At 53.6% G+C, this 27,372-nt stretch overlaps 1 protein-coding gene across 2 annotated transcripts in view; it reads right to left on the bottom strand.

Moving 5' to 3' along the window:
- SEMA6C (semaphorin 6C) overlaps nucleotides 1-27,073 on the bottom strand; it is a 44,572-nt gene extending 17,499 nt beyond the window's left edge. The window contains exons 1-13 of one of the 2 annotated variants that reach the window (XM_063317132.1): nucleotides 26,756-27,073; nucleotides 6,140-6,301; nucleotides 5,683-5,797; nucleotides 4,954-5,011; nucleotides 4,126-4,182; nucleotides 3,938-4,039; nucleotides 3,691-3,781; nucleotides 3,072-3,194; nucleotides 2,848-2,936; nucleotides 2,065-2,282; nucleotides 1,757-1,888; nucleotides 850-1,005; nucleotides 257-430 (exon numbers count right to left, since the gene is read on the bottom strand). In XM_063317132.1, coding sequence (XP_063173202.1) covers nucleotides 257-430; nucleotides 850-1,005; nucleotides 1,757-1,888; nucleotides 2,065-2,282; nucleotides 2,848-2,936; nucleotides 3,072-3,194; nucleotides 3,691-3,781; nucleotides 3,938-4,039; nucleotides 4,126-4,182; nucleotides 4,954-5,011; nucleotides 5,683-5,797; nucleotides 6,140-6,239 — 1,415 coding nt within the window. In that variant the 5' untranslated portion in view covers nucleotides 6,240-6,301; nucleotides 26,756-27,073. The remainder of the gene's footprint in view (nucleotides 1-256; nucleotides 431-849; nucleotides 1,006-1,756; nucleotides 1,889-2,064; nucleotides 2,283-2,847; nucleotides 2,937-3,071; nucleotides 3,195-3,690; nucleotides 3,782-3,937; nucleotides 4,040-4,125; nucleotides 4,183-4,953; nucleotides 5,012-5,682; nucleotides 5,798-6,139; nucleotides 6,302-26,755) is intronic. The other variant, XM_063317133.1, reaches the window with a different exon arrangement.
- Between the last annotated feature and the right edge of the window lie 299 nt (nucleotides 27,074-27,372).

Here is a 27,372-nt window from a genome sequence, read left to right as displayed (position 1 = left end):
CAGGGGAAGATGGTGTCTGTGCCGCTGCTGGAGGAAACAGGGTGTGAAAGGAGATGAATTTTGAAAAGTAGAGCAGAGTGGAAAATGAGCAGCTTGTCACCGAAGGGGCACAGGACTGACAAGGAGTGGAGACCGGCGTTCCGCCCTGATTCCTATTTACCGTTTTTTAATGGCCAGTCCGGAAGTGTAGCGTTATCGAGCCGAGACAGCGGAACCCGATTCGCCCCGGCCCTCGCTGCCCACCAAGGGGACCTACCGGGACGGCTGGTAGACCGAGACCTCTTCCAGGAGAAGGGTCTCCACAGTGTGGTTCTCGGCAGGGCGGGAAAGGACCTTCAGCACTGAGCCGTCCTCCGAGCCCAGGAACAGGACGGTGCGGTTCCGGAAGGGGCCCGCGGAGGTGTCCACCACCAGGCGGGTCAGCCGGTACCTGAGTGGGAGAGAGAGACATGACACGGTGAAGGCCCTTCGCGCCCAACCGTCCCGTTGCAAATCTGGGCTCTCGCGTTGAGAAAGGCTTGAAGTTAATCTCTGGATCTGGGCCTCCCGATGCACCCAGACAGGGAGAGGCGGCCCGGTTTGCAAAGGGCAGGTGAAGTGGATGAAAATAGACTGTGATCTCTCCCCTGCCAATGATTCTAACCAGCACAAGGCTCCCGCAACCCTCCAAAATGGACTGTTTGATCTACTCTCCAGGGGAAAAGCGGAGCTGGGGGTGGTTTTCAAGGCCATCTCAGCCACTTCTCTTTCTCCCCCTGGCTCCACGGTTGATCCGTGCCCAAAGGGAGCTGAAGCTGCTTGCAAATCTTCTGCCAAGCTGGCAGCCGTGCCAAGACGACGCGCTCCTACCTGCTGGAGGTCTTGGTGAACCAGGGGTGCTCGGCAACAGAGGGCACGGCTTCATCCAGGAGAGGGTAGGATTTGATGAAGCTCAGCGTGGCGTCAGGAAAATCGTTGGAGGTTCGGTAAGCGGAGGCTTTGCCAACTCCAGCACAGCAGCCGGGTCTGCAGAGGAAGAGGAACCCCAAAGATGATGGGGGAGAGATGGCGGAGCGTAGGGAGCATGGTATGCAGCTTTCCTGCCTGCGGGCTTTGAAACATAGCCTTGAGATGCTGAGGACTAGAAGCTTTGTTCTGGCTGCGAATATACTCAAAGGTAAGCATACTTTGAATTTTTTTACAAACTAAGCCAATAGGCTTCTCAGCATCTTTTCACAAGACCTCAGGGCCAGAAACTCAGAGGTTTAAACATCTCTTCCTGATCTTAGGGGCTAGAAACTTGATTCAAGGGTTTGTTCTGAAACACAACCTGTAAGCCCAGAGGAGGAAGGGTGTGATGATCCTGGTCCTTGATATCAATTTAGAAGTTCTTAATCACAAGCCATTGTAGGATAGGAAAGAAATCTTTATTAATACGAAGTGAGCAGGTTTGGTTCAAAGATCAAACTGGGGAAAAGCCCGTCAAACTACTGGTACAAAAGCCCCTTCACCCCTCCCTACTCTAGAAGCTTTTCTACACTCATCTACAGCAGCTGCGTATTCTTCTAACAGCTACTGATAGGCAGGTTCACTTGGCCTTGGAGCAGAGGCCCCGCCGTCTCCACCAGCTTACGAATTGCATTCCTAATTTCTACTGCAAGTACCTTGGCTAGCTAACCCCTACAGACCCCATTATTCGATGGCTGGATTCCACATCCTGACAAAGGGGAAGCGTGATTTGAATGTAACAGGCCTGGGGAAAAGTTGTTTTCAATACCTGGGCTTTGGGACCCTGTCCTCGGAGATGGGCGTCCAACCAGCATCCGCATTTTTCTGCTCTTTGAATTTCCCGTTGAACACCCGCTCCACTTCATCCATGTAAAAGGCGCAGACAGCCGAACCAGTGATGCTGGGTCAAACCCAAAGCGGTCAAAATTATACGGGGGACTCAAAAACCCCCTCAGGATCTAAGCTGTGCCCTTCGCAGCTCAGGTCCTGCCAGGCAGAGTGTAAAGGGGCTTGTTCACACCCGCACGAGAAAGACTGCAGCCCTCGGCGGGAGGGCTGAGCCTCTGAGCTGGTTACCTGTTGGACTGGGTGGCGAAGACCCCAAAGACGGCTGGCCGTCTGTCCACCTGGGTGACCTCAGTGACGGCCTGGAGGACGTCGAAGTAGAAGAAGGCATCCCCGGGGACCGAGCAGTTGAGCCGGGCTTTCAAGAACGACGTCCAGTACTTCTCCAGCACCCGAGGGGACCCGCCCATGTCGTTCTTGCAGACCCTTCCCACGCGGGAAAAGATCACCTGGGATTTTCAGAGGGAAATACGGGAGATTAAACCCCTTCCCTGGAGACTCTTGCAGACCCCCTGCCGTTTCAGGCCTCACAGCCAGAGAAGAAAACATGCAAAGCAAAACCTCCATGTACAGGACCAGTGTGCTCAGAGTCCCAACCCAAGAACTCTCTCCAGCATGAAAAGAGAATTAGCCAAGGCACAAAGGAGAGAGGGCAATCTGTGGCTGTTAAGACACATAGGCCACGTGTTTTTCCCCAACAGAAGTCCCCTTAATAAAGTTCCTTAAAAAAAAAAAAGACACACAGTCCACGTGGAGCCTCCACAAACAGAGGCAGTCTCTCTTAATGCCGCAAACAGAAGTGGGGGAACCTTTCTGGAGACTGAGGGCCCCATCTATGGTTCTGCTGTCCGATGCCCCCTTGATCAACCCAGGGTACATTTGCACAACTAACTTTAATCCTGCTGCATTTGCATGGATTGGAAAAAAAAAATAGGGGAAAAGAGGAATTCCCCCGGTCACTACCCGACGGCTGTTCCACAGGGCCCCCTCCAGGGTGGCGACGAGGGCACTCACCCGTCCCAGCGTGGTATACTCCATGGAGATCTCACGGAAGAAGAAATAGACATACTCCTTGTATTCCAGAGCGTGAATGAAATGAGGTTCTGGGGCGGGGGGGAGAAAACAGCAGTGAAAAAGACGAGCATGTTTGGGACAGGGAAGGCCTGATGGTCTCTGAGCATGTGCAAAGAACCAGAGAGGGTGGGAGCCACTCAGGGGATGCCCCGACGCCTCCTCACCCCGTAGCCACTTGGAATCGTATTTGACCGTCCGCAGCACGGGGCTCCGCTCGCCCAAACTCCGATAAATGACCGCATCGCTGGCTTGGAAGTCGGCCACGGTGGCGGAGTACAGATTCCCTTCTGGAAAGGGGGCAAAGAGGAGAAAATCTGCAGGGCTGCCTGGGTCCAGGGGCCACAACATCCAGGACAAGCTTCCCCATCAGAAGGGAAGCCGAAGCAGGAACAACTAGCAAAATAGGGGGGTTCCCGCTGCAGGCACCTCTCTTCCAAATCCTTCATCCGGTCCTGCCTCCCATTTTTCCAGCTTCTGTTCCAAACGCCGTGATTCATTTCTCGGGCGCCGCCCCTGAATTTTGCCCTTTCTCCTCCTGCTCATCTTGACCCCTGCCAACACCTTCCCTTGTTCGTTGATCATCCCCTAATTATTTCTTTATTTAAATAATTTCTACGGCTGCCCATCTGTGCTTCAAACCCAGCAGCTGAAACCGTTCTGGCCTGATCCAGAGTTTAGGACGACTTTAAGCAGACACAAAAGTGATTTTTCTCTGCCCCCCACCAAAGGTCTTTGAAATGGCACCGGAGTAGAGAAATGCGGGTTTTTCCAAGCCAAACCTACCCACAAAGAGGGCAACGTTGGTCTGCTTGGCATCGAAGGGGCACCGCGCCTGCCCATTCAGCTCTTCTCCTTCCTCCTGAAAGTTGCTGATCTGGGGGCCGAGGGGAAGGGTGGGGGTCAATCGAAGCCCGTCTCTAAAGCCAAAAAGCACCCTAGAGCCTCGGGGGAGACCAAAAGCCCCCCTGGCATTGCCAGGAGAGCTGATGGGGTGGCTGGTGGGTCCCCAAAGACCCTTGCTCAATTCTACCTTGTACATCCGGCACACCGGGTGGAAGGCGTTGGTGCCACAGGCCAGGAGCTTCTGGTTGTCCTTGGGCACCAAGACTTTGATGTAGTTGTAACATTCCTCCTGCAGTTGGAACAAAAAGGTCGGTCCCAATGCCTGGGGATGGGCGAGGGCGCAGAGGCGGTAACCACCGGGCTGACCGTGCTTACCCGAAGCTTCCCACGCATGGCACAATTCTCCACACCCTGTGTCCTCCAGGCGAGATGCTGCAAACGGAAGGCAGAGGCGTCAGAGCGAGGCGGAGAAGCTTGGATCTCCGATTGCAGGTGGCCATGCTTGCCACAGAGACCCGTTTGGAGGTGAGATTTAATGCAAAGGATCTCTAAGCTGCCCACGAAAGGATCCCAGCAGCCTCAGAGAATGGCATTTTCCAATCTAGTCGGGTGGCCCAAATCTTGACTTCTGCTGGTTTTTTGGAATGACCTGAAGCCCACCATCAGCTGCCTTCCAGGACCAGCTAAACCAGGTTTAAATTAGTTGGCTTCAATCTGACATTCCCCCAATATGACGGATTACAACTTTGCAACCAAAGGGGCCAGTGGGGAGGATGGTGTTTGTAGTCCCGCGAGAGCTTAAGAGGCCGAGGTCGGCCATCAACACCCAGGTGGCCGTCCGTATTTGTGGCCCTCCTGACTCAGCTCCGCCATGAAAAATGTCTGGGCAAAAGTGAATTCAAGGGAGAGAAAAAAAAGGAATGTGGGTCCATCTGGAAAAAGAGTATCTGGAAACATCGCACCGGGGCACCCACAAAGGAAAACGGTGCTCAGACGTGGGAATTATAGGAATAGCTCCCCTCCAACCTGCAGGCCAATTTTTCCTGTGGGTTAGGAAACAAATGTATCTGCTGGAGGCTAAACAGAAAAATAAATAAAAACAAAACGAAAGTTAGGAAAACATCTACAGGCTGGGAGAAAGGGAAAGGCGATGCTGGCCTCAAAACCTGGTGGTTTGATAAGCTGCAGGGAAATCCACCTCACCCTCTTCGGAGCGAAACTGTCTTTCGTCTGTCCAAGGTCAAAAGCGTAGACGTGGTCCCTAAGGTCCAGGAAGCATCAGGAGGGACAGAGGGAAGGAAGAGAAATCTATTAGATTTAACAGTTGCTGGAGAGGGAAAAACAGTTTTGCTTTAAACTTTTGAGCCAGGAGGACCCCATAGTTTTTAATCTCTGCACCCAGGTCTTCTGGGAAAGGAGAAGGAAGGACGGCCTACTGGAGAAAACCCATGGCTCTGGATGCTATTTTCCATTCATCTGCAAAATGCATAGTCCAAAAATCTTTAGCCTTTCATGCTCTTCTGTCCATCCCAAGGTCTAGCGAGGAATTCACCTTTCTCCTTGATTTTTCCGTTGTGCCTGTCTTTATTGACTTGCAACAAGCAAATTCACCTTTTGGCACCGCTTCCTGCCCCAGAAACTGGGATACGACATCCACCTGCTTGGCTAGCTGATCTCCTTGAATAAAGGAGTTATGCTTTGCAAATAAAGCTTTCCTCCCCCCACCCCTTTTTCCAGTGCACACGACGCATGTCCCTTGCATCGCAGCCTGGAAATCATGGAAAACAGAGCACAGAGCTCTTCCCAGCGGTCCACAGCCACGTTATAAGCTCCAAAAATTGCTGTCAGTGTGTTATTTTTAACATGAGCTCCAGGGAATGATAATTCGGGTTTCACGGCAAGCCCCTCCAAGGGACCCCTTCGCTCGCTTACCGGGCAGCGATGAAGAGGGTCTTGTTGATTTGCAACATGCTTTGGAAATCCAAGCCCAAAACAGCGGAGTCATTCTCTCCCGCCAAGCCATGGAAGGAGGGATACTGGCCAGTTTCTGGTTGGGGAGAAAATATTATAAAGAGCATCTCAAACAGGAGGGAAGGGTTGACTTGCAAATGAAGCAGGGCTTGGGTTTTCTCATGCAAATCTTTTTTCTGAGATAAAAGGGAGGGGTGGGCTATTTAAAACAGATCCAAAAGGTTGGTCTAAGGCAGTGTTTCTCAACCTCAGCAACTTTAAGACAGGTGGACTTCAACTCCCAGAATTCCCCAGCCAGCAGGGCTGGCTGGGGAATTCTGAGAGTTGAAGTCCCCCCCCGCCCGACTTAAAGTTGCCAAGGTGGAGACACACTGGTCCAAGGTTTGCAAACCTGCCCCAAGGAATCGGTTGTCCTCACCTGCCTCGCTGACGATGTGAAGCGGAGCCAAGTCTTTTGGAAAAGAAGCTGCGGATGCCAGGACGAGAAAGAAAGCAGGCAGGGGAGAAGTCAGGACCATCCTTTCCGGGGGCTGAGCGGTTCTGGGGCGGTGGGAGCCTAGGAGTCGAACATGCTCCCGCCCTGCAAGAGAGGCCCAAGAGGAGGACTGCATTGCAAACACCGTGGGAGAAGGACTAGCAAAGAAAGGCCCCTTCCGACCTCTTACGGGGGCCCTTTCTTCAGCCCCGGGGCCTTCTCCGTGGTAGCTCCAGAACCAGGAATTCTTTCGCTCAGAAACTACCAGTCTGCTCCGCAGATCCACCTCCCGTCCGATGCAGCAGCCAGCCTTCCCCAACCCAGATACTCCAGAATCTTTGGACTGTCGCTCCCATCATCCGCAGTCAGCCCGGCCACCCTGCTGGGCACGATGGGATGGAAGTCCCAGAGATTTGGAGGGCGCTGGGTTGGGGGGAAGAGCAGATGAAAAGCAACTTTCCTCCGCCTTTGTCCCTCTAGTTCCCCCGGAAAACCCTCCAGGAGGGTGGAGGGTCTTCCGTCCCACTGGGTCCCCCCTTTCGCTGAAATAAACATGCCGCCAAAGCTGACTCGCTGTGAGACGGTTTTAAAAGTGCAGCCTCCGACCATCTCCGACGGGAGCATTTCTTCAAGGATTTCTCCCCCCTCCAGCCGCAATTAGCTAGCCTCCCTTCCTTGGGGGGGGCAGAGGGGGCAGAGGCACTGACGTCAGAAAGGAGGGCATGCAGGGCACTCTGACGTGCGCCAGTTGCTCCTTTGGGCAACTGCAGGTATTCTTCCGAGGGTTGCCTGGCAGACCCTGGGCCTTGGGGATGTTTTCGGGGGGGGGAGAAATTTCAGGGGGGGTGCTGGGCACACAGCGGCGCTTTGGGTTTGCAAGGAAAAGGCCAGGCGTGCCACGAGAAATCCGGTGGGGCAGCCGGTTCCTTCTGCAGCTCAATTAAGCGGCTGGATTTTGGCTAAGCTCAACGTGTCCCTGGTCTGGATGTCTCAGCTCCCTGCCTGCGGCACAGGAGCACTGCTGGGGTGAAGAAGTTGGCAAGAAAGCAAGCTGGAGACCAATGCAAATGGGGCAGAATCATTCCAGCACTGCCATAAACCAGGTGGTTTTCTTTTGGCACCACAATAAGCGAGGGGCAGGCCTGGGAAACAGTAGCCTCAAGTGGACCTTGGTTAATACTTGGATGGGAGACCACTAGGAGAGCCAAGTGGTAGGTAGGATGAAACACATCCTGGCAAGAAAATGATGTGGGTGGGTCAGGGAGACTTAATGACTTAATCCGAAACCCAAATCTTGAGCTTTCCACCCCTCCCACGTGATCGCCTGGATGGGCTCAGTGCCAGGCAAGAACAGATGCATTTCCCCCCTTTGAAAAGTGAGATGTGCCTATCTCATGAGGCTGTTGGGAAACCAAGGAGGCCCATGTGCCAACGGGATGGGCAGAGAGGGATCGGATGCTGGGAAGGAAGCAAAACAGGATTTCCAGTATCCTGAACCGCCGTTCAGGGGAGGGGAGGCAAGGCCAGGGTCTATAAATAGCCGGACAGGAGACACGCGTTTTGGCCATGGATGGCAATGAAAGGGCCCTGCGATATTTATGGCGGCACGTTCATCTGGTCCAAGAAGGGGATTAGCCTAATTGCCAGGCGGGTTTCGGAAAGGAAAGGGCAAACGAATCACCAATAAAGAATAGGAGGCACGGCTGACTTTTCAAGCGCAAGCAAAATCAAGACCCAGACCAGTTCCTAGTCCTCATGACCAAGCGGCTTTCTAGCCCTCCTGCCCCATGCCAGGTCCCCCCCCCACCGTGCCGTCGCCGGTTTGTGCAAGCAAGCGGTCCAACACGGTGCATTCGCACGGGCTAGGCTGCCTTTCTTGCTCTGCTTTTAACACATCACACGCACATCTGCATCGCATCAACGGATTTGCATGTGAACACGTCCTTCGTCTCCTTTTCGCCCCCTTTCTCTCCAGACTGCCATCTTCCCCAAGTGAGCCACAAGGTGAGACGAGTTCAGGGCTGGATTGGTTTACACTTGTTAAGCTGAACTCTCCAGCGGGTGTATAATTAGAAGCAAGATCCTGGCGGGGGAATTGGTTTCATAATAATTCCATATTGGTATTTTTATCTCATCTACAGGAGCTCGGGGAATAGGCTGCTGGCTACGAGGGGGGAAACGGGGTGGCTCTGTCCGCCTGGAGCGTTGCGTTCCCCCGTTGCAAGGAAATGGATGCTTCCCCCTGAGCGGTTCCGGGTGGCAGAAAACCTCAGAGTCTGCGTCCTGGGGGTCAGAGAGCAGATTGCAGGGAGGGCAGGGGCCAGGTGGTCCCTCTTCAGCAGTGCTTTTCAACCTTGGCACCTTTAAGATGGGTGGACTTCGACTCCCAGAATTCCCCAGGCAGCATGCATGGACTTCAACTCCCAGAATTCCCCAGGCAGCATGCATGGACTTCAACTCCCAGAATTCCCCAGCCAACATGCTGGCTGGGGACTTCTGCGAGTTGAAGTCTACCCAACTTAAAGGTGCCAAGGTTGAAAAACTTGTCTGCCTTCTGTGTGCCTATCTGTCTGTCTGTTTCCATCTTCCTATCTATCTATCAATCATCTATCTGGGCTCTTTTAACCTCTTGGATTTTATACTTATTTATATTGTATTTTATATTTGTAAATTGTTTTTATAGGATCTTAATTGTTTATTATTATAGTTTTAATTTTATTGTAAACCACCCAGAGTCCCTCTTTTGTGGGAGATGGGCAGTGGCAAAACTTGAATAATAAATAAATAAATAAACAAACAAACAAACAAACAAACAAATAAATAAATAAATAAATAAACAAACAAACAAACAAACAAACAAATAAATAAATAAATAAATCTCCATCCATCCATCCATCCATCCATCCATCCATCCATCCATCCATCATCTATCTGACTATCATCTGTCTTCTATCTCTGTATCCATCCATCATCTGCCTATCTATCTTCCCATCCATCCATGTGCTGCACCTCCAGGTGTGGGTGAGTTCAAGCCCAGTCAAACAGGGGCAGGTGGGGGGGCAGTCTGGAAACGAGGGCATAAAATCGGTCCCAGCTTTTTCAACGTGCCTGGAGGAAGGCTGCAGGTTGGGGCCTGGAGCAGGTGGGGAGGCAGCCGGGCGGGGGGGCAGTTTGGACCCTGCTTTTCTTCAGGGGAAGCAGGTGGGGAAGGGGGGCCAGGCTGCCGAGACCCCCATTTCTGCGATTCTGGCACCTTTGTTCCCTTGCTTGAAACTCAAGCAAGTTTGGGGAGCTGCCAAGCCCAGAGCAAGATGCCGTGCGAAAGGGAGGGACCCGTGTTACAGCGAGAAGCTGCTGCCGCATCAGCACTTCCCAAGCCATCTGCCGGGAGCGGCTCTGTCACTATAAATACAACTCACACGCCGCGGCTCAGCTCGCCAAGCGTTTTTATCCTGGAATCTCATCGCAGACCAGCCGAGTGGCTTCGCTGTCTTGCCAGATGCTAAATGTTCAGCCAGCCGCCAGGTAAAATTTTTAGCGGGGCTCGGCTCCTGTCAGATCTCAATGGGTGTCGGGACCCCAGCTTGCCATTCTCTGAGCTGCGACGCCCCTCCAAGGTGCTAGTCCTCATGGCGACCAGAGTGCACGCACCGCACAAGATGCAAGAGGTTCAAATTGGGCCTGTTTCCCGTGGGTGCGTTTGAGCTGGAGACAGCTGAATAATGTGAAAAAACCCACAGCAGGGGAGAGTTGCCTTTTTTTTTTTTTAAACCTTGCCTTCTGGCTACCCAAAAAATACCTCGCATTTCCTCTGTCATCATTTTAAGCGGCTGATCCAGAATAATGAGAATTCCCTGGGCCTTGGAACCATCGGAGCTTTTTCCAGCGGCCCAGATAAACGAGGATTTGGTCTGATATTTGCGAGGGCCTTTTGCATCGCCAGATGTCGTAGGGAGCGGCTGTTGGCCCTTCGCTCACCAAAGCTTTCCTTTGTTCTGCTCAGGTTGTTCCCTGTCCGCCATCTCATGAGCACCGGGATGCTGCAAAAAACCCCTTTGGTGATGCTGGGCCAAACTCTCCAAGGAAACCTGTCCAGGCATGGGTCTGAGTGGCAGCACTGGGGTGGCGCGAGGGGCCCGGTAGAACCTTGGCACAATGATGCCCACAGTTGCATCGCGGAGGTGACTTTTTTGCAGTGTTTTACCCATGCCACTCTGCTCTGTACAAGGAGGGGAGGTCATCCGAGGGGAAAACAGTTCAGGGGAAGAGCCCAGCAGTGGCCGGTGGCGCCTGCTTCAGGCCCAGAAGTGCCTTTTTAAAAACTTCTCCCCAGCTGCAAAACTGGCGGGTCCTTTCCGATTTCAACGGCTGCCGCAGGGCACAGAAGATCCCTCTCCGGGCTTCCTCTCAACATCCTCCTTTCCCTAAACCGAAGCATTGCGTTTTCCGGATCCTTCGCCGCCTCCTCTGGTCCCAGAGGTCCCATTATCCCCTGGCAGAGCCTCAACAGCGTAGAGACGGCAGCTTTTAATTAGGAAGCAAACGGGGTGACCAGCTGAGGACTTCGGAGGGAAAGGAGAGGAAAGCGAAGCAGGGGTGCCAAAGCTCAGGGGTTTTGAGTTTTTTTTTTTTTGAGCTCTCCAACCCCAGCATTTAAAAGGGGAAGAGGGAGGGGGAGGCCCCTTCTGTTTGCCCTCCCCACCTACAGGTAGACTCCCCCTGGACATGGAGGTTCCATTCTGAGGTCTCAGAACAGCAGGCAACCTCCACACTGGGGCTTCCATTCTTAGGAAGGGACTCAGTGGCCTTTTCCCCTCGAATGCATATTTTATAAATCAGATCCCTCCAGTGTGATAAGAAGCAGCATGGACCCACCAAAATGACTTCAGGGTGGGGGGCAGAGGGAGAAAATTGGGGGCCTGCGGGTGTTCTTCCAAAGGCGGGTGGCAGCTCACAGGAGGAGGGATGAGCACCTGCTGGCGTGCACACCCAGCCTTGCCTCGCGCCTAGCAAAATCCCGGTATCAAAATCTCATTACTAGAGACTTACAGACCCGTCTGCTTATTACCGAAAGATGTTTCCCTCCGCCTGGGCTCTGGATGGAGTGTTTTGGTTTTTCCACTCCAGAGCTTTCTTTTCAAGCGAAAGAAGAAGGCTGCCCCACGGAGACTGGCCCCCACCTGCCCTGGCGATGGAGATGCTGCAGGAAGAAGTCTGCATGGTGCTGATGCTGGCCGTTTCATGTTGAGAAGGATCCTAGTCCTCATGAAGGGGAAGGAAGCTGCCCCAGATAAACCCCTTTCAAAATAATTGGTTTGCCCCCCTCTGTTTACAAAGACCTAATAGATAGATGTCATTGTGAGTTATGGTTTGCTTGAACCAATAAGCCTGCAATCAATCAAATCTCCCTGTCTTTCTTACTTATTACGGTTTTTAGCCAACGGAATAAACCTGCAAGTTTCTAGGCATCAACGTTTTGCCGGATTTAGGCACCAGGGGTTCCAAAAACGGAGCCTCGCTCAGAACCTCGATCCCCTCATTTACCCTTCGAGTACATGGCTCACCTTTGCAATTGCTCCCAACTGACCAGAACAAAAAGTTGGGCGAATTTCTGCAGAAGGCAGGCAAAACCTTCTTCCAGACTCCGACAGGGAGAGAAATTGCTGCATGGAGTGTGCAGAAATGGCTTGTGAAAATCACAGACATTCTCCTAGTTCTTGGGGGGGGGGGGGAGGTAGAAACTGAGGACCCTTCGTTTTTGTTTCCAGTATCTTTAACCGCCCTTCTGCAAACTGCAGAATCCTGCCAGGCACGCCATTCTCTCCTTCTCTTGGCAACCCTGCCATCGGCACGCGCTACCGGAAACTACAATCAGCAGGAAAGGTGGGGGCTTGCATACAGATGTAGGACTGGCTGGCCCAGCACCCGGGCTCAGAAGCAATGCTTTATTATTTCCAGGGGGGGGGGTGTTCTTTGTCCCACCAGCCAGCCCCCCTGGCTTGGTGCCAGCCCATTCGGGGAGGCTTTAGGGTGCCTCGCAGCATGCTAACCAAGCCGAGAAAGAGCAAATCAGTGGGGTCCCCTTTGGCATAATTTGTGTCGGCTTATAACTGCACCCACCATCGCTTTAAAAGATGCCCTTTGGAGATTGGGAAAGCAAGCGGGCACTGGAGGTTTTTTTACAAAACTAAAGGTGCCCTGAGTCTGAAGCCATGAACAAGCCATGGGGGGGATGTGCCATCCAAGCCGGTCACCAAGGAAACGCCTTGCCAATGAAAAAGGGGCATCTCTTGGGTGAAATGGGGGCACAGGCCCAGAATTATTTTTGAACAGGCTTCCAATCTTCCCTGAATGGATATGAACGTGGAATAAACACAGCAGCCCAGAGAGTTTGCTACTTGGAGAAATTTGGACCCATCCAAAGCTACCGGTGGGCTTCCTGGCCACCTTGGATTTGAACCCAGTGCTCACCACGCTTTCTATGGACCACCCCTGTAAAGTGTGTTAGTTGTCTGTGCAATGTTTATTTTATCCGTTCTTTACTAAAGCCCCCTTCTTTGACCTTTGCAACAACTTTGGGAGGTAGGCCTACGAGGGAAGCTCTGTGGTCAGGAGGAAGAGTGGGTGGTCCCTGGGCCCAATCCAACCCTTTCGCGGTGACATCTCTTTAAAGCACAGGAATCACCTCTGAGCCATCTTCCGCTTATAAGGCTTGGACCAAAAATGGTCAGAAATCGGATGCTGAATTTTGGAGCAAACCAAGTTTCCTCAAGAGGTTCTCTAAGGTCCCCATCTACCTGCTGCATCTCCAAGCCAGGAATATCTGGATCAGGTGGAGGGCTAATGCCATGCCCCTGGGCACGCCAAATGACCAGAAAAATCCCTGTTTGGTTTGCTCCTATGCTTCAAAGGGGCTTGATCTGCAGAAATCAGTATGGGGTTGGGGGAAACTGGATGGGACCAACGGATTTATCACTGGCAAAACAAAACTGCAGGAACAGATATGAAAGCTGGCAGCCTTAACTTCAAAATACAGGGCCATCCTCCTGCCATGTCAGCTGCCGACTGAGTGTGCTTGGCTGAAGGAGTTAAAAGTCCGTCTCCCTTCCCCTGACATCCCAGAAAGCTGATGGACAAAGATCTTTCTCCCTTAACGTGGAGGACTGTGCCGCGCGCAGTAGAACCCAAAAATAGACAATGTAATTAAATGAAATATTATGCCAATTAAAATCCGAAGCCAACTTCTACCCCAGCATCTCATTCTTACCCGGGGCCACCTCAATATAAATTTAATATATTACTGCTCATCAACTGAACATTATATTCCAGTGCCTCCAATCGACGACAGGCTAATTTTAGCAGCTGCTCCAGCTGCCTTGTGCTTTTCCAGAAAGAGAGAAAAAGAAAAGCGGGGTGGGGTGTGTGGAGAGGAGGGAAATGGTGTGGGAAAAGAAGGGGGGAATTCCAGAAAATTGAGTTGCAAGGCAGCGGGCAAGATGCTGGCAGAGGGTTTTATCTGAGCCATAAAAAAATCAGGGCCAGAGGTTCTCCCCAGGCTTGGAGGCCATTTGGAGCCTTTGTTGTTCCCCTTAAGCAGAAGAGGGTTCTAGTCCTCATGAACTGAACGGGGAGGGGGGGAATTATAGAAATGCCCAGATCTTCCTACGATATTGAAATCCAGAAAGTAAAATGGAGGACAGCAGGCTGGGACACCCCCCACCCCTTTCTGGAGATGCAAACTGGGGGCTTAAATGGTACGATGATTTAGAGCGGGGGGTGTAAAATTTGCACTCCACAGTGGCAGCCGAGCCCCCCCCCCCACCTGCCTCCCTGAGCTCCTGTGCTTTGGCACTTGCCTCGGAAATTAAACTATTAATAATTCAGGCCCCGTTGCCGTTATAAATTCAGAGTCCCGCAGGAGTCATCCATGCAGCAAGCCGAGACGGGGGTTAGGCACAGAAGCGTGTGGGGATTTTTTTGCCAAGGGCGGGGAGAAGGAAAGAGAGCCCAAAGCATTTATATTTTCTTCTCTTGGAGACCAAAAAAAGTAAGGGAAAGATGCCTTTAAAAAATATCCTCCAATGCAAGAGGAAAGACAAAGTTTTAAAAAGACAGGGAAGGAGCAACAGAGTGGAGCCTCTGCACTCAGTGCATGGTCAGGGGCCCTTTTGTTTAGTATGCTGAGCACGGGCAGAGCCCCCTTGGGGCAGCTCACCCCAGGCACCCCGTCTGCCTTTGGGAATATTAGTGGAAGCCACAGAGTGAACAGAGGCAAAATAATTAAGTCTCTCCCGAGTTGAACCCAAGTCTTGGCGACTTCCCAGATGTCTCTACATCATTTTGTGTGCGGCAACATGGAAGCCGTTTGCTCCTTCCGCTCCAAAGTCTGCTTGGACCCTCTGCTTTGCCCCAGTGATTCAGCCAAGTCCCCCCACCCCCGGGGGGCCCCCAGAGGAATCCTCCATGCCGCAAAAGACGCTTCATCTCTAACCCCAACCCAACCACAGGACGGAAGCCTTCGGAGTAGGGTTAAACAACCCGGCTGCTGGGCCTCTGGTGGAGAGACACGGGTCTTGTCTGCCAGGAATCATCTTTTGCTCTGGAAAATGAAGGAAAAGACCACAAGGGCTTCAGGTTTTCCTGTGGGATAATCTGGCTCTAATAAAGGTGCAAAGATGCTCACAAGGCCTCCTTCCCCCGGGGTGGTTAGGGGAGCTGGGAAATTTAAGCGAAGGCTTAAGAGGGATCTCCCTTCCCTGCAGCTCCGGTTTGGGACCAAACCAGCTGATCTGATGCAAAAAGGAAGGCTGCCTTTCAGGAGGCGGAAAGCAGTCTCTGGTTAAAGAAGCGTGGCTTGTTTTACAGGTGGGAACCACAGGCGTCGGAGGATCTCTCCAGCTACACGCACCCCGTTGCTGGATTTATATGCCCCTTTCCCCCTCAAGAGCAAGGCTCGAGGCAGCTAACCAAAGTCGGAAGGCAGGAAGAACGACCACAGCACCCCTCCTTGGAAGCAGCTCGGCCCCCGGTAGCCAGGCCCTGCTCTGGCCACGTTTCCGGAGAGCTGTAAAACTCCAGATGGGCATCTGGGGACGGGGAAGGTTAGGTGACCCCGAATGACAGACTGGCTGGTTAGAACCGTCTCAACAGAACTGGGGTTTCGCTCCTCCGATGCTGATACTGCAAGCCACTCGGCCTCTGCAGATCCAGCCGCCTAGAAGCTGAGGCAATTAAGAAGTAAGTAAAACAACGTTAACCGCGCAGGTTGAGTCTCTCCACCCTGCAAGTTGGACCAGTTTCTGTGCCAGAAGCCTGTCAGAATGAACCACCAGAGGAGGCAAAAGTTTTGGCGGGCTCCGAGGGCACCCCCAGAATAGGATGCCCCTGGCACTTACTCCCAGGAAATTTGCAATTATCTCCCTCCACCCTCCTTGCCAGATCACAGAGTGCTTTGCTTGCTCGTTTTAGCCTTCTGTGTTTTGGGACAGGAGTTTTGTTGTTTCCTCTTCCCTCATCGCTCCGCCTTCCTCCTATGCCACGCCTTTCTTAGAGTGTGTGCCTGGTTTTTATTCCTCTCTAACCTCCTCCTCCTGTGCCTTTCCTCGACCATCCAGAAGCAATTGGGTTCAAAGGGAGAATGCCGTCCCTTCCAACTGCTGCCCAAGTGCAACGGCGTCCAGATGCTTTTGCTGTGATGTTTCGCCGAGTGAAATACTCTACCCAAAGAATTCCAGCCATCCCTCGAGACAGCTCCCTGCGCAAAGGTATCACGCTAGACTAAGATGTCAAATGAGTTGAACAGCCCTGCCACAAAGCTACGACAGACAGGCCACGCTCCAATTTGGAATTCATTTCCCCCTTCTAGTTTTTAAGGAAGCTGGAATCCAGGAAAAGGAGTGCAAGAATTGAAGTGCCCCATTGGTCAAAAAACTTGGCTTTGGCGAGGAGGAGGAGTAAAACTGATTTTTTCTCTTTCTTGAAGCACAAAGATTGACTCCAGAAGCCAAAAGGCCCTGGGGGTCCAAGCCAGGAGGAGGAGGAAGGGGGAATGCTCCAGGCATTTGCTCTTCGACAGAAGATAAAGCCACCCCAGATTTCCCAGGGGAGAGGGAGCATGACACTTGGCTATTTATCCAAGACTTGAAGAGAAATGGGGGCTACTGAGAGGAGGGCTGGAGCCAGCCTTGCAAACGGCCTTCCTTTTGGAGAAAGCGGGGGGGGAAGCGTGGAGCAGCTTTGGGTCCCCCTTCTCCTTGGGCAGGCGGGTCAACATGGAGGACCATGGCCTTGAGGGCCGGACCGGCTCCTCGGCTGGCCCGCCAGCAGCAGAGACAACAGCAGCCACGGAGATGGGAAGCGGCCCGCCCAGAGACCCCCGGGTGCCCCCACTTACATACGGCACGGGCTGAAGGTCCCGGGTTGGACGGAAGAAGAGGCAGGATCTGTCGCCGATTGTCCGGCTCCATTTAAAAAAGATCCAGCTTACGCATCCCATTTCTCCCAGCTGGCAAAGAAACAGTGCCCCAGAACCTGCAGAGGTAGAAACTGGCAAGGACCTGGTCAGTTTCACTGGCAAGCAGAAAGAAAGTGGAGGAAAGTGAAAGTGGCACAGATGTCCCCTTGGGCTTGGGTTGAGAAGTCATGGGGAATATTGCCTTGCCAGAAAAGATGTATATTCTCTCTCTCTCTCTCTCTCTCTCTCACACACACACACACCAGGCAATACAAATGCAGCCTCCTGATCGTGCATAGAGTTTTAAGGATAACTTGAGCTATCCTTCTAATCGGGACAGATCCCTATAGAAGTTTGCCACTGTCTTCTTCCAAGAAGTTTTTTCAGCTTCCCAGCCAAGAGTACATCTCCGAGATTTCCTAGTGGCCTCCCATCCAAGTGGACCCCGATGAGCTTTTCAAGACCAGCCAAGGAAGGTAGCGATTAAATATGAGAGCTCATGCTACGAATTAGTATGAACTCTCAGCAGGACTCATGCCGTTTCCTGAAATGCCACGGGGGAGATAAACTTCTCGCCCAACTTCAGCTCCTCTGAGGACACGCAGAGTTTCAGTCTCTGTGCGCTGTAAAATGGGGACGCTTCCCCTTCCCTTCCCACCCTGGTGTGCCTCGCCGCGCAAAGGGAGAGGATTTTTCTCCCCCACTCACATGCAACCCCGGCTCTCACTGAAACCCCAAATAAAAATCAGAGGGGAAAAAACCTGCAGCAGGAACGTTATCCGCGCCCTGGCGAGGGCCCAGAGCTGGGCGCATGCCAGGAACGCCACCCCGGAAGGGAGCTGGAGAACGGAGGGCCGGCTTGTAGCGGGGAGAAAGCGATGGGCGATTCTGCAGCAGTGGTGATTGCAGTGCGCAGGCGACCCGGGGCTGCACCGAGGCGTCTGGATTACGCGCTCCACTCCGCGCCCCGGGAAAGCTCGGCCGCTCCTGGCAAGCCGTCCCTCCATTAGCCGCTCGGCCGTCCAAACGGAGGCAGCCGGGTGGAAAAATGCAGAGGTTAAGAAAACACGCACATAAACATCCCTGGATTAAAACAAACACGCCGTTGTGCCTGCCGCCTCGCTGACGAAGGATCAGGAAGCTGCAAGATCATTTTGTGGATTCATAGGCTCAGGAATGATTTCTTATTTAGGATATACTTTTGCAAGACTTCTCTCTCCTTCCTCCTTCCTTCCTTCTTTCCTTCCTTCTCCCTCTCCTTTCTTCCTTCTCCCTCTCTCCCTCCCTCCTCCTTCCTTCCTTCCTTCTCCCTCTCCTTCCTCCCTCCCTCCTCCTTCCTTCTCCCTCTCTCCCTCCCTCCTCCTTCCTTCCTTCCTTCTCCCTCTCCTTCCTCCCTCCCTCCTCCTCCCTTCTCCCTCTCCTTCCTTCTCCCTCTCTCCCTCCTTCCTTCTCCCTCTCTCCCTCCCTCCCTCCCTCCTCCTTCCTTCCTTCCTTCTCCCTCTCCTCTCCTCTCCTCTCCTCTCCTCTCCTTCCCACCCACAGATAGGATCCAAATTCTCCCTGCCTCAGGGCCCTACAGGGAGGACACCCCCCCAACAGCTTTCCACACAGCCAACTAACTCCCTCTCTCCTTCTCTCTCTCCCCGATATCACGGGGTAAAAGAGAGTATCATGAGACGAAGCCCTTGCACGCAGCCGTCCATTTCCACGCGCCACCACCCTCAGCCTCCTGTCCCTCGATTTGGTGGCCTATTTCCTCCTGCCCTCCCAGAGGACGAAGGGCCACCTCCAGCCCCAGAAGGCCTTCTCTGCCCAGAACTCCTGCAGATCTCGGGATCAAAATGAGATTCAGGAGGGGAAAAGAAAAGCCGCTTTGTCCCAGCCCCGAAACATGGCTTGATCAGGGTCTCCCCTCGACGTGGTTTGGAGACAAGGCTCTCGAGTCGCAGGAGGACCCAGCTTCAACTTTGCGACCTGTAAGAGAGCTTCCAAATCTTTAAATCGTTCCATTGCCTTTGGAAAAAACGAAGAGGACCACGCTGTCCATGCTCGACACCGGACCTTCAGTAAGGGCAGGACTTGATCTCAGCTGCCACTTTCAAGTCCCCAGAGTGGAGATCTTTGCATGCTGCAAATGAGCCTGATTCGTACACTGATCCCTGGCTCAGATGATCTCCCTCCCTGCTCCCAAGAAGCATCAGAAAGGACTGGAGGCTACCCTGGATGTCAAGTGGGAATCCATCTAGGGAACCGGGAACCTGAAAGCAGATGTTTTACCATGAACCAATGAGCCTTTTCTAAAAAGATAGAACCAAGATGCTAGTCCTCTTCGTTCTGGGTAAAGACTGGGTGAATGGCAGCAAGGCTTTTGTTCCTTGCATTCGGACCATGCAATGCTCCAGACTAGCATCTTCCCTGGTGTGCCAAAATTACCACGCCACAATTCCCAGCCACCTGGCGTCAGTGTTCTGGGAAGTGCAGGCCCAACAGGTTTTCGAGGGAGGACAGATTTGGCAAGAGATGAGCCCGTGCCTTCTGCATCTTTATTTTATTCGGGGAAAACTTGAGCCCAACCCTGAGGTGCTAGACATCCGAATGCAGGAAAGGGAGGCACAGCGGTGCTTTACAAACCAGGGGGCTCACCGATTCAGGACCGAAGTAAGACATCCCAGAATTTGAGCCCACTTAATCTGCGCAGCACCCGGCCTCGCTTGCGTCAGCCTAACGCGGCTGCCCTTGCCCAGCATTGATTCATCTGTTCGCTTGACAAATGGCATCTTTTTCCCAGCCGGCGGACAGGGCTGACGCTGGGAACCAACAACGGTGATTAATACCCAGCCAGACGTTAATTTGATTCCCTTTGAATATGGGCTATGGTTCAATAACCTCCTTTGGCAATGGCTGGGTTGTGTGTGTGTGTGAGTGTGTGTGTGTGCGTCTTTACTTCCTCCCTGCTGCCAAACATAAAGATCAAAATTTGCACTTGGTTTAACCCGCGGCCTGTTTTTCACAGCAGAAAGCTTAGCTCTCCAGAGAAGGACCAGACAAGAAGGAAAAGATCATCTTTCAGAAACCAGCAATTCACATCCCGTATCAGCTCTTCCCGATCTAGTTAGTTCTTGGATGGGAGACCACAAGGAAATCTCAGTTCTATAGACTAGGCTTGGAAAGGAAAAAACAAAACAAAACAACCCCTTGTCCCACTTTGGTGCAACTCCAGGGTCACCCACTCACTAAAGATCCCCTGCAGAAACTGGGGGGTGGGGTAGGGGAGGAAGCAAGAAGGGAATACAAGGGAGGTGATAAATTATAGCAGTTGCACTGAAGTTGCAAGGAAGATGGTGCTGGAGAACCTCCAAAGACCTTGCTGGCTAAGGATTATGGGCCCTGAAGTCCAAACTGGGGAAGGCTGTCCTTGAATCTGCCTGCTCAACCTTCTTCCTCCTCTGATTTTTAAAAAACAATTCTTTTCCAAACACCCACCTTCCCCAAAACAACAGGAGCAAATTCAGCCATAATAGAAGCCTAATTGAGACATATTCTTTAAAAAAAAAAGACAGGTGCCCAGCTTTAACAGATAAAGAAGGCCCAGATGAGCTGATTGCAAAGCAATAACTTTTTGGGAAGGCTAACATTTGCTTAGAAGCAGAAATTGGCTGGGAGCTGTTTGGCATCGCTCACCGAGCATTCTTCCCAGGATCCAGAACTTCTGGAAGCCCGATGCTGTGTGGACACTAATCAGTCTCCTCAATCCTGGCTTGTGGAATAAACTATCATTCACGCCACACACTAACCAGCAAGCCACACTTTCGCTTGGCACGTTGTGTGAATCCAGCCTGAACCAGGAGGAGATGGTCACAGCTTAGCCAGAGCTGATCTCTTCGGAAAAGCTGCCGCAGGTCTCCAGCCTCCGTCCATTTTTAGCGCCTTGGCTAATCCCGTTTTAATTTTGTTTCCAGCCAATTGAACAATCCAGCCTACAAGGGCATCTTTTCACTTGACCTGCCCCAGAAAGGGGAAGTATTTGCTAACACAGATTCCCTTTTCTCTTGCAAAGCAAAAAGGATAGATAAGAAAGAGACAAAGCAAGCCCACTGGGGCAAAGGAAGGCCAGCAAGGGCAAGGTAAACAAAACAATATTAAAAGTGAAATCAAGGACTCAGGAGAACAATCCACAACTCCATTAAAAATAGCTCAGTTTCTCTCCAGATCTGCAGTACTACTCCAATTTGCCTCCCCTGCAGTAAACAATTTGGTGCTTTGCATATTGTGGCTTCAGTCAGAACCACGAGGACTGGAACCTTCCGTCCGGCTTCAGACTATGCCAAGCCACAGGGAGGTCTCTTCTGTTCAGCACCAGCTGGGCCTCAGGGCAAATGCCACTGGTTTTGCTCCAGGGTGACCCACCTTTAGCCGCTTCACACAACCGTCAAGCCATAAACTTCAGTTTAGAGTGACAAATGGCAGGCTCCGTGCAGAACAAGGTGCCCCAAACACGCAGGACGTTTTTGGTGTTGGGCAAGCCCCGTTTAGCCTGGAAGAGCAGAAGCAGAGAAGAGCTGGGTGTGCACCCTGGGCTAGAGCGACATCCTGGCCAACTTCAGCAAGCTGCCCTTCGGGGAACAGCCAGCAGTTCGTCCGACGTCCTGCCTCCAGCAAGGCTGTGCAGATCCCTGGGGGCAGCCGCCCCAGGGTCGTGGGAAGAGCACATTTTGGCAGCAGTGACTGGCTGGCCGCCCTCCCACCCACGGCCGCAGTGACCCCCGGGCCCTGCCCAGCATCCCTCTGCCGAGCTGAGGAGGGCCATTCTGGGAACCTTCGCACCCGAGGCTCAACATCCTACGTCCTGCCGGCTTCCAAGTGTGGGAACGACGGGTCCGGAGGAATCACACGCAACACGAGGCTCCCTCGGGCCGCTTGCTCATCCGGGGACCTCCCGTTGCAGTGGGACCGCATTTCCCAACGTCCCCGAATTCCCAGCTCTGGGAAACAGAGAGGGCAGAACAGGGAAGTGGAGCCCAGAGGGGGGGCTCCGGGTGAAACGCAAAGGTCCCCAGGCCCATTCACCCGGATTCTCCCCGGAGCCAGATCCTCTTGTTTAAGGCCAGGGGACTCCTTGAGGATCCTCAATCACCCAAAACTCAAAGGGTCAGAGTCCCAACCCGCTAACCCTTAGCCGGCCTGATCTACCTAGTAAGGCCCTTGTGAAGGTAAAGGGGCAGGAAGGGCCATGTGTGCAATCGCAAGCATCTTTGGGAAAGGCAAAATGAAAAGGGTTAGGGTTGCTCTCTCTTTGGCGCCCCCACCCAAGGATTACCCCAAGGTCTCCTTTCCCTAATCCGTTCTCCTCCAGATGTTTGTGACCCTGTCCCCCACCATCCCCAGCAAGCACGGCTAGGCCAGACCAGGCTTGATGAGAGCCAAAAGTGACCTCAACGTCCCAGTTGTGGGACTGACCCCCCCACACCTCCAATTTTGATTTCCAGGCAAAGAAAAGCCTTTTTGTCCAGAGCTCCAGAGTTGACTCAGCCCAAACGGAGCTGGAAATTTCCTTCAAAGCCGAAGAGCCTCTTCAGTGTCATTTGCACAAGAGAAGGGGGGGGGGAAATCTCTTAATGGCCTCTTTTCCCTAATGAGATGTGCTATTTTTGCTGGTCCACAGAGAGCCCTGTGTGGCTGGAGAAAATTCGAGGAAAAAAGGGAAACAAGAATCAGGGCAAAGGAAATAGTCTAGAGGTCATTTCCAAGAAACACGAGGCTGGACTTGAGAAAGCCGGTCGTTTTATGAGCAGCCCTTATCAATCAAGAACTGGACATCGGGGCTGGTGACCGGCCAATGGCCAGTGATTAAGCGGAGTATTTCCTTGACCAAGACGGTTCTGCAGGGCTGGGGGGCTCAGCGCAGATGGGAGGGCAATTTTCCAGGAATTGAGGGACTCAGATGATGACACAAAGGATGGCAGAGCTCTACCATCTGCCAACTTCGGGTCTCCGCTATTCTGAGAACGTTTAGAGGAGAATCCCAGCATGCAAGGAGGGGGAAGGAACTTAGAGATCATCTAGCCCAACCCCTGGGCAGGACAGGAATCTGGTCAAACCGCCCCAGTGACCCAGCTGGCCACCGAGTTTGAATCCCACCCTTATGGCTAAAAAGAGGGTCCTCCCAACAGCTGAGAGGAAGTGCGAGACAATTCACCGATGGAACTCATGGCCACAAGATGACCCTAAGCAAAGAGGAGGGGCTTCTGGGCTACCTCAGTGCCCTAAAATCATTGGAGAGGTCCTTGTTGTTCCCCCCTCCAGGCACTTGGGAGCATTGAGAAGATCCTCCCGCCTGCCCAGTGTCCAGTCACCCCCAACTTTGGGAAAGAGCCCAGCCTCCCAAGGGGGGGAGGTCCGCCATGCAGAATTGGTGTAGCTTCACACCGCCCCGATGAAACCAGGCAGTTGGGCCCGAGTCAGCCAACCAGGCTGAAATCAACCAGGGCCTGGCCCGGCCTGCAATCTAGCCAGAGCTAAACCAGAGTGGGGGACCTTGAGTTAAACCAGAGTGGACCTTGAGTGCTCCCCCATCTGACATCCAAGAACCGATGCTTGCTGGCCGCTTGCTGGCCAGTGAGGAGACCTGCCGGGGTCGCTCTTCTCCTCCTCTTTCCTGCTAATCCCCCTTTAAATCATCGCCCACCAGAATAAAGTCACCCGAAGGAGGCAGGAAGGGAGGCTGAGGCCCCCTGTGAGGCCAGATCACTCCCCATCTTTTCTTCCAGGCGCAACCAAGGCATCAGTGAATTCAGGTTTAGGAGGGATTGAACGCCGAAGGGGGAGGGCCATTGCACTCTCCCCCACCCCCGCAAGCTGGCAGAAAGCTTAGCTCCCCCCCAGCCCCCTCCTCGCTTCCCGGTGGGAGAAGCGTCTGGCTTGATTAGCAATTAACGGTGCAGAAATCTGCTGTCACCTGCGAACAGGGCAGCTGGAACAGAGGGGCTGACAGCGCTGGGCACTGGCATGGCACGCTTTCCTTCTGCCCCTTCTGAGACCCCCCCTGCCCGGTTGCAGGGTCCCACCATCTCTGGAGGGCTGGAAAAGCCCCACCTGGACCTCCAGCGCCACCACCGGGCAGGGACTGGACCTGCACAGCCTAAACCATGGCTTGTCCTCAGCACTGGGCAAGCCACAGTGATCTGGCCGGCACATCATGCTAAACTATGGTTTAAACAAACTTTGTGGAATACGCAAATCATGATGGGCTGCGTCTGTACGACCAGCTCACAAAAATCACCACCACTGGCTTCGTGCTGCACACAAAGCCCCAAACCAAGTTTGGGTTGGCACCAGGCGTGGTCCTCACCTTGCGTGAAGCCCTGGTGTGGTTTGTTTACCACTGGCTTTGCAAGTGGCAGAACCTGGTTTGTTCTCAAAACACTGGTCAGTTTCACCACCTCCCAATTCCTCTGGATTTTTCCCCCTTCAAGGCTTCAAGGAACTCCCTTAAATAACCTTTTAAAAAGTTCAGCCCTTCAGGTCTCCATGTTTGCTGAGCATGCGATTCTGGAGGGGCACAGCGTCGACTAGAGGGGGGAAAACCACCTTCCCAGACCATTTCCTGTGCCAATTTTTCCATGCACAGGAGACAGATGTGTTTTCACAAAACTTTCCTCTGTTGTTTTCAGCTTTTGTGGGGGGAGGGGGGGGAGGGAATGGGCCAAGGGGCATAATGTTCCCTGGTGTCATAGCACCGTTTTGTGGTCCTGTTAGAAGTGTTTTGCCCAGCCACCCTGTGCTGGCCACACTGCCCAGGCAACAGCTTGACCACCAGGCAACGGGATGTGGGGATGCGAAGCAAAGCCATATTTTCCTCCTTGCCTTGTTCGACTCACAAGCAAACCCATCCAGCTGAACTAAGTTCCTTTTCCACTCAGGATGAAGACTGATAATCTGGGCTCCCTCCCGCACCTTCATCTCATCCCATGAGCTTCCCTCCCACCCAGTCCCCCTTGCAGAAAATGTTTCTTTGCAGCCAGGCCTACCCTAAAGGGCCGTTGTGAGGCGAAAGCGCATCTCGGACTTCTTTGCAGTCCAGAAAAACATTAAAAGGGACCAGGATTTGGGTGTTGTTTTTCAGGGGAACAAAAATGGGAAGAGGACCCACGGAGTGATACTTGAACACAGTAAGTATTAATTAGCATTTTGGGGCAATCCCAGATCTGGTCCATAACTGATTCCCAAGTGCCTTACGACAAGTCTGCAAGGTAGGCCTTCATGACGAACCACATGATACGGAGGACGGGATAATGCTGAGAAAAACAGATTATTCTAAAGCAAGGAACAACAAGGAATGAACTCCCGAGCCAAAATTAACCAGAACATCTGGCAGTTAATAAGAGAGACGAAACACACTCTGTCCATGTTCAGGAGCAGGCTGTACAACTTGGAGACAGAGACCCCAATCAGCTCCATAATCTCTTGGGCTGAACCAATAAAGAAATCCAAAGTTTCCGAGGAACCACCCAGCCGAAGATCATTCCAACTGGACAGGCTGAGGCCCAGATACGAGGAACAGGTTGCAGCCGTGGGGTGAAGCTGACACACAATTCCAAAAGGGATCCTTGCTGGTCTCCAAACGCCCCCCCATGCAACCTTGAGCTGGTTTGTTTAAATTTGGCTTATTCTCCAAAGCTCCCTCTTAACTGCTCCCTGCAATCTGCCCTCTTGATTTCCATCCAATCCACAGCATTAGCCTGGTTCCAGCTTTTTCCTTCCTCTTGAAGTTTCCTCCTTTCTCAATATTATTTTAACGCAATGCAAAGCTAATACATCCAGAGCGCCACAGGCCCTCCAGAACCTTTCCAAGTCCGGCTTGACCCAAAGGCCCTTCCAGGAAAGTCACTCGATGCAGCTGTCCCTGTGCAACGTGGAGCTGGAGTAAAAACGAATATTAACAGGATTTGGCTAATCCAAGCAGTCAGCTGCTCCTCCTCTGGGCGGACAACACCGAGCAGCTCCCTCCTGCTGTTCTCAGCCCAAGTTGGGTTACAATATTCCAGCTGTTGCAGTCTGGGCTGCACTTAATTATTTCAAAACAAGAGCCAAGGACTGGCTTGGGAATCTTCCTTTTTTAAATTATTTTCAGAGGGCCACAGGATGGAAGTGAACTCTCCCAGGGGGGCCTTTCCCACCCAGCAGATTCTCATAAGCAGCAGAGATTTCTCCCCACCAAACACCAAGTCCCCTCTCTGCTTACTGTTATTTCCACACACTGCCCCCCCCCACAAAAAAAGCTTGGCAGGGATTCAGACACACCAGCTCTGCTCTCTGGTTGTTTGTTTCTTCTTAAAGGCGATTTTTCTCCTGCTTTTCGAGGTTTTCAAAGTTTGGACTTATTTTTTTTTAAGGGAGGATTAAGTGGAACCTACTTTGTGGGAATGAAACAAGGACGGGTGATGATGATGGTGATGATGGGATGATCAATCTGGGGGCTGGGAGGAAAAAGGACTTCCAAAAGGAAGAGTCAGGCTGTTCTTTGCAGTAAAAACCAGCGTGTCTGTCCCAAGAAGACCCCTCCATGACAAAATGCAAAGGAGGCAGGAAGGAGGGGGGAAGAGAATAGAGCTAACTCTATTCTAACACCACCTGGCTTCTGACCTTCCCAAATGGGGGACTACAATTCCCATCGCCCCTCAGCTAGCCTGGCCCAGGCCCCTCGCTCCCGGGGGAGGATGCTGGGCGTTGCAGCCCCGCGCCTGCGAAGGGCGCCAGGTTGGAGGAGGAGGAGCCGAGCCGAGCTTCTTTCGCTCCCCGCAATTCGGCTTCTTTTCTCGCTTCGGGGGCAGCGAAAGCTCCTGGACTTCCCTGGCGGGCCGGGAAGCCTGGGGGCTCTCCCCCCGGGTGGGGGCAAGCGGGGGCTGCGAGGGAGGACCGCCCGGCTCGGAGCAGCGAATGCCTGCTGCGCCTTCGGGAGCCCCGGGGGGGAAGCGGGAGGTGCGGCGACGCCGGGCTGGGAGGGGAGGGGGGAAAGGAGGGCAGTGACCCCCGGCCGCCCCCCAGCGCACACGCGACCCCCACCCCGACGCCCGCGAGAGACACAAAGCGCCGCGCGCCCGTCTTACCTCGGGGCTCCGCTCGCCTCTGCGGAGGAAGACGCCCGCTCGCCCGCCGGGGCTGTCCGGTCCGGACCGGGCGGCGGAGGGAGGGGGCCTGCGGGGGTGCGCGGGGCTGCGGGGGCCAGGCGGCCGCCGCCCGCCCCCCGCTCCGGGGAAAGCCTCCCCTCCCAGAACCGGGAGACGCGGAGCCGCCGGGACCGCGCGGCCAAGTGGCGGGGCAGCCTCGCTCCGGCCCGCCTGGCTCCGGGCGGCGGGGAGGGGCGGGCAGGGGCCAGCCAGCCAGCCAGCCCGCCCGCGGCGGGAACGGCTCCGGAACAAAGCCGCGGCGGCCGAGCCCGGCCGAGCCCAGCCGAGCCTGGCAGCTCCGCGCCGAGCCCTGGCGGCCCTGCTCCAATCCGGCGCGCGGCTCCGCCCCCGCCCCCGCCCCTCCGAGCGCTCCTCGCGAGGGGGCGGCCGGGCCGCGTGGAGGGGCGCCTCGGGGGGGGGCTCTGCGCGCGGGGGCGGCTCCGGGCAGGGGGCGGCCGGCTGGGCTGGGCGAACCGGCGCACTTCGGGAGCCCCGAGCGCCTCTGGCGAGCGAGCGCGGCCGCGCGCGTCCCCGCTACCCCCGAGAAAGGAACGACG

Source organism: Candoia aspera, chromosome 17 (assembly GCF_035149785.1).
Source record: "Candoia aspera isolate rCanAsp1 chromosome 17, rCanAsp1.hap2, whole genome shotgun sequence".
Lineage (NCBI taxonomy): Eukaryota > Metazoa > Chordata > Lepidosauria > Squamata > Boidae > Candoia > Candoia aspera.
The sequence above is the reverse complement of the archived record's forward strand: the minus strand, read 5'-3'. Positions and strand labels throughout refer to the sequence as shown.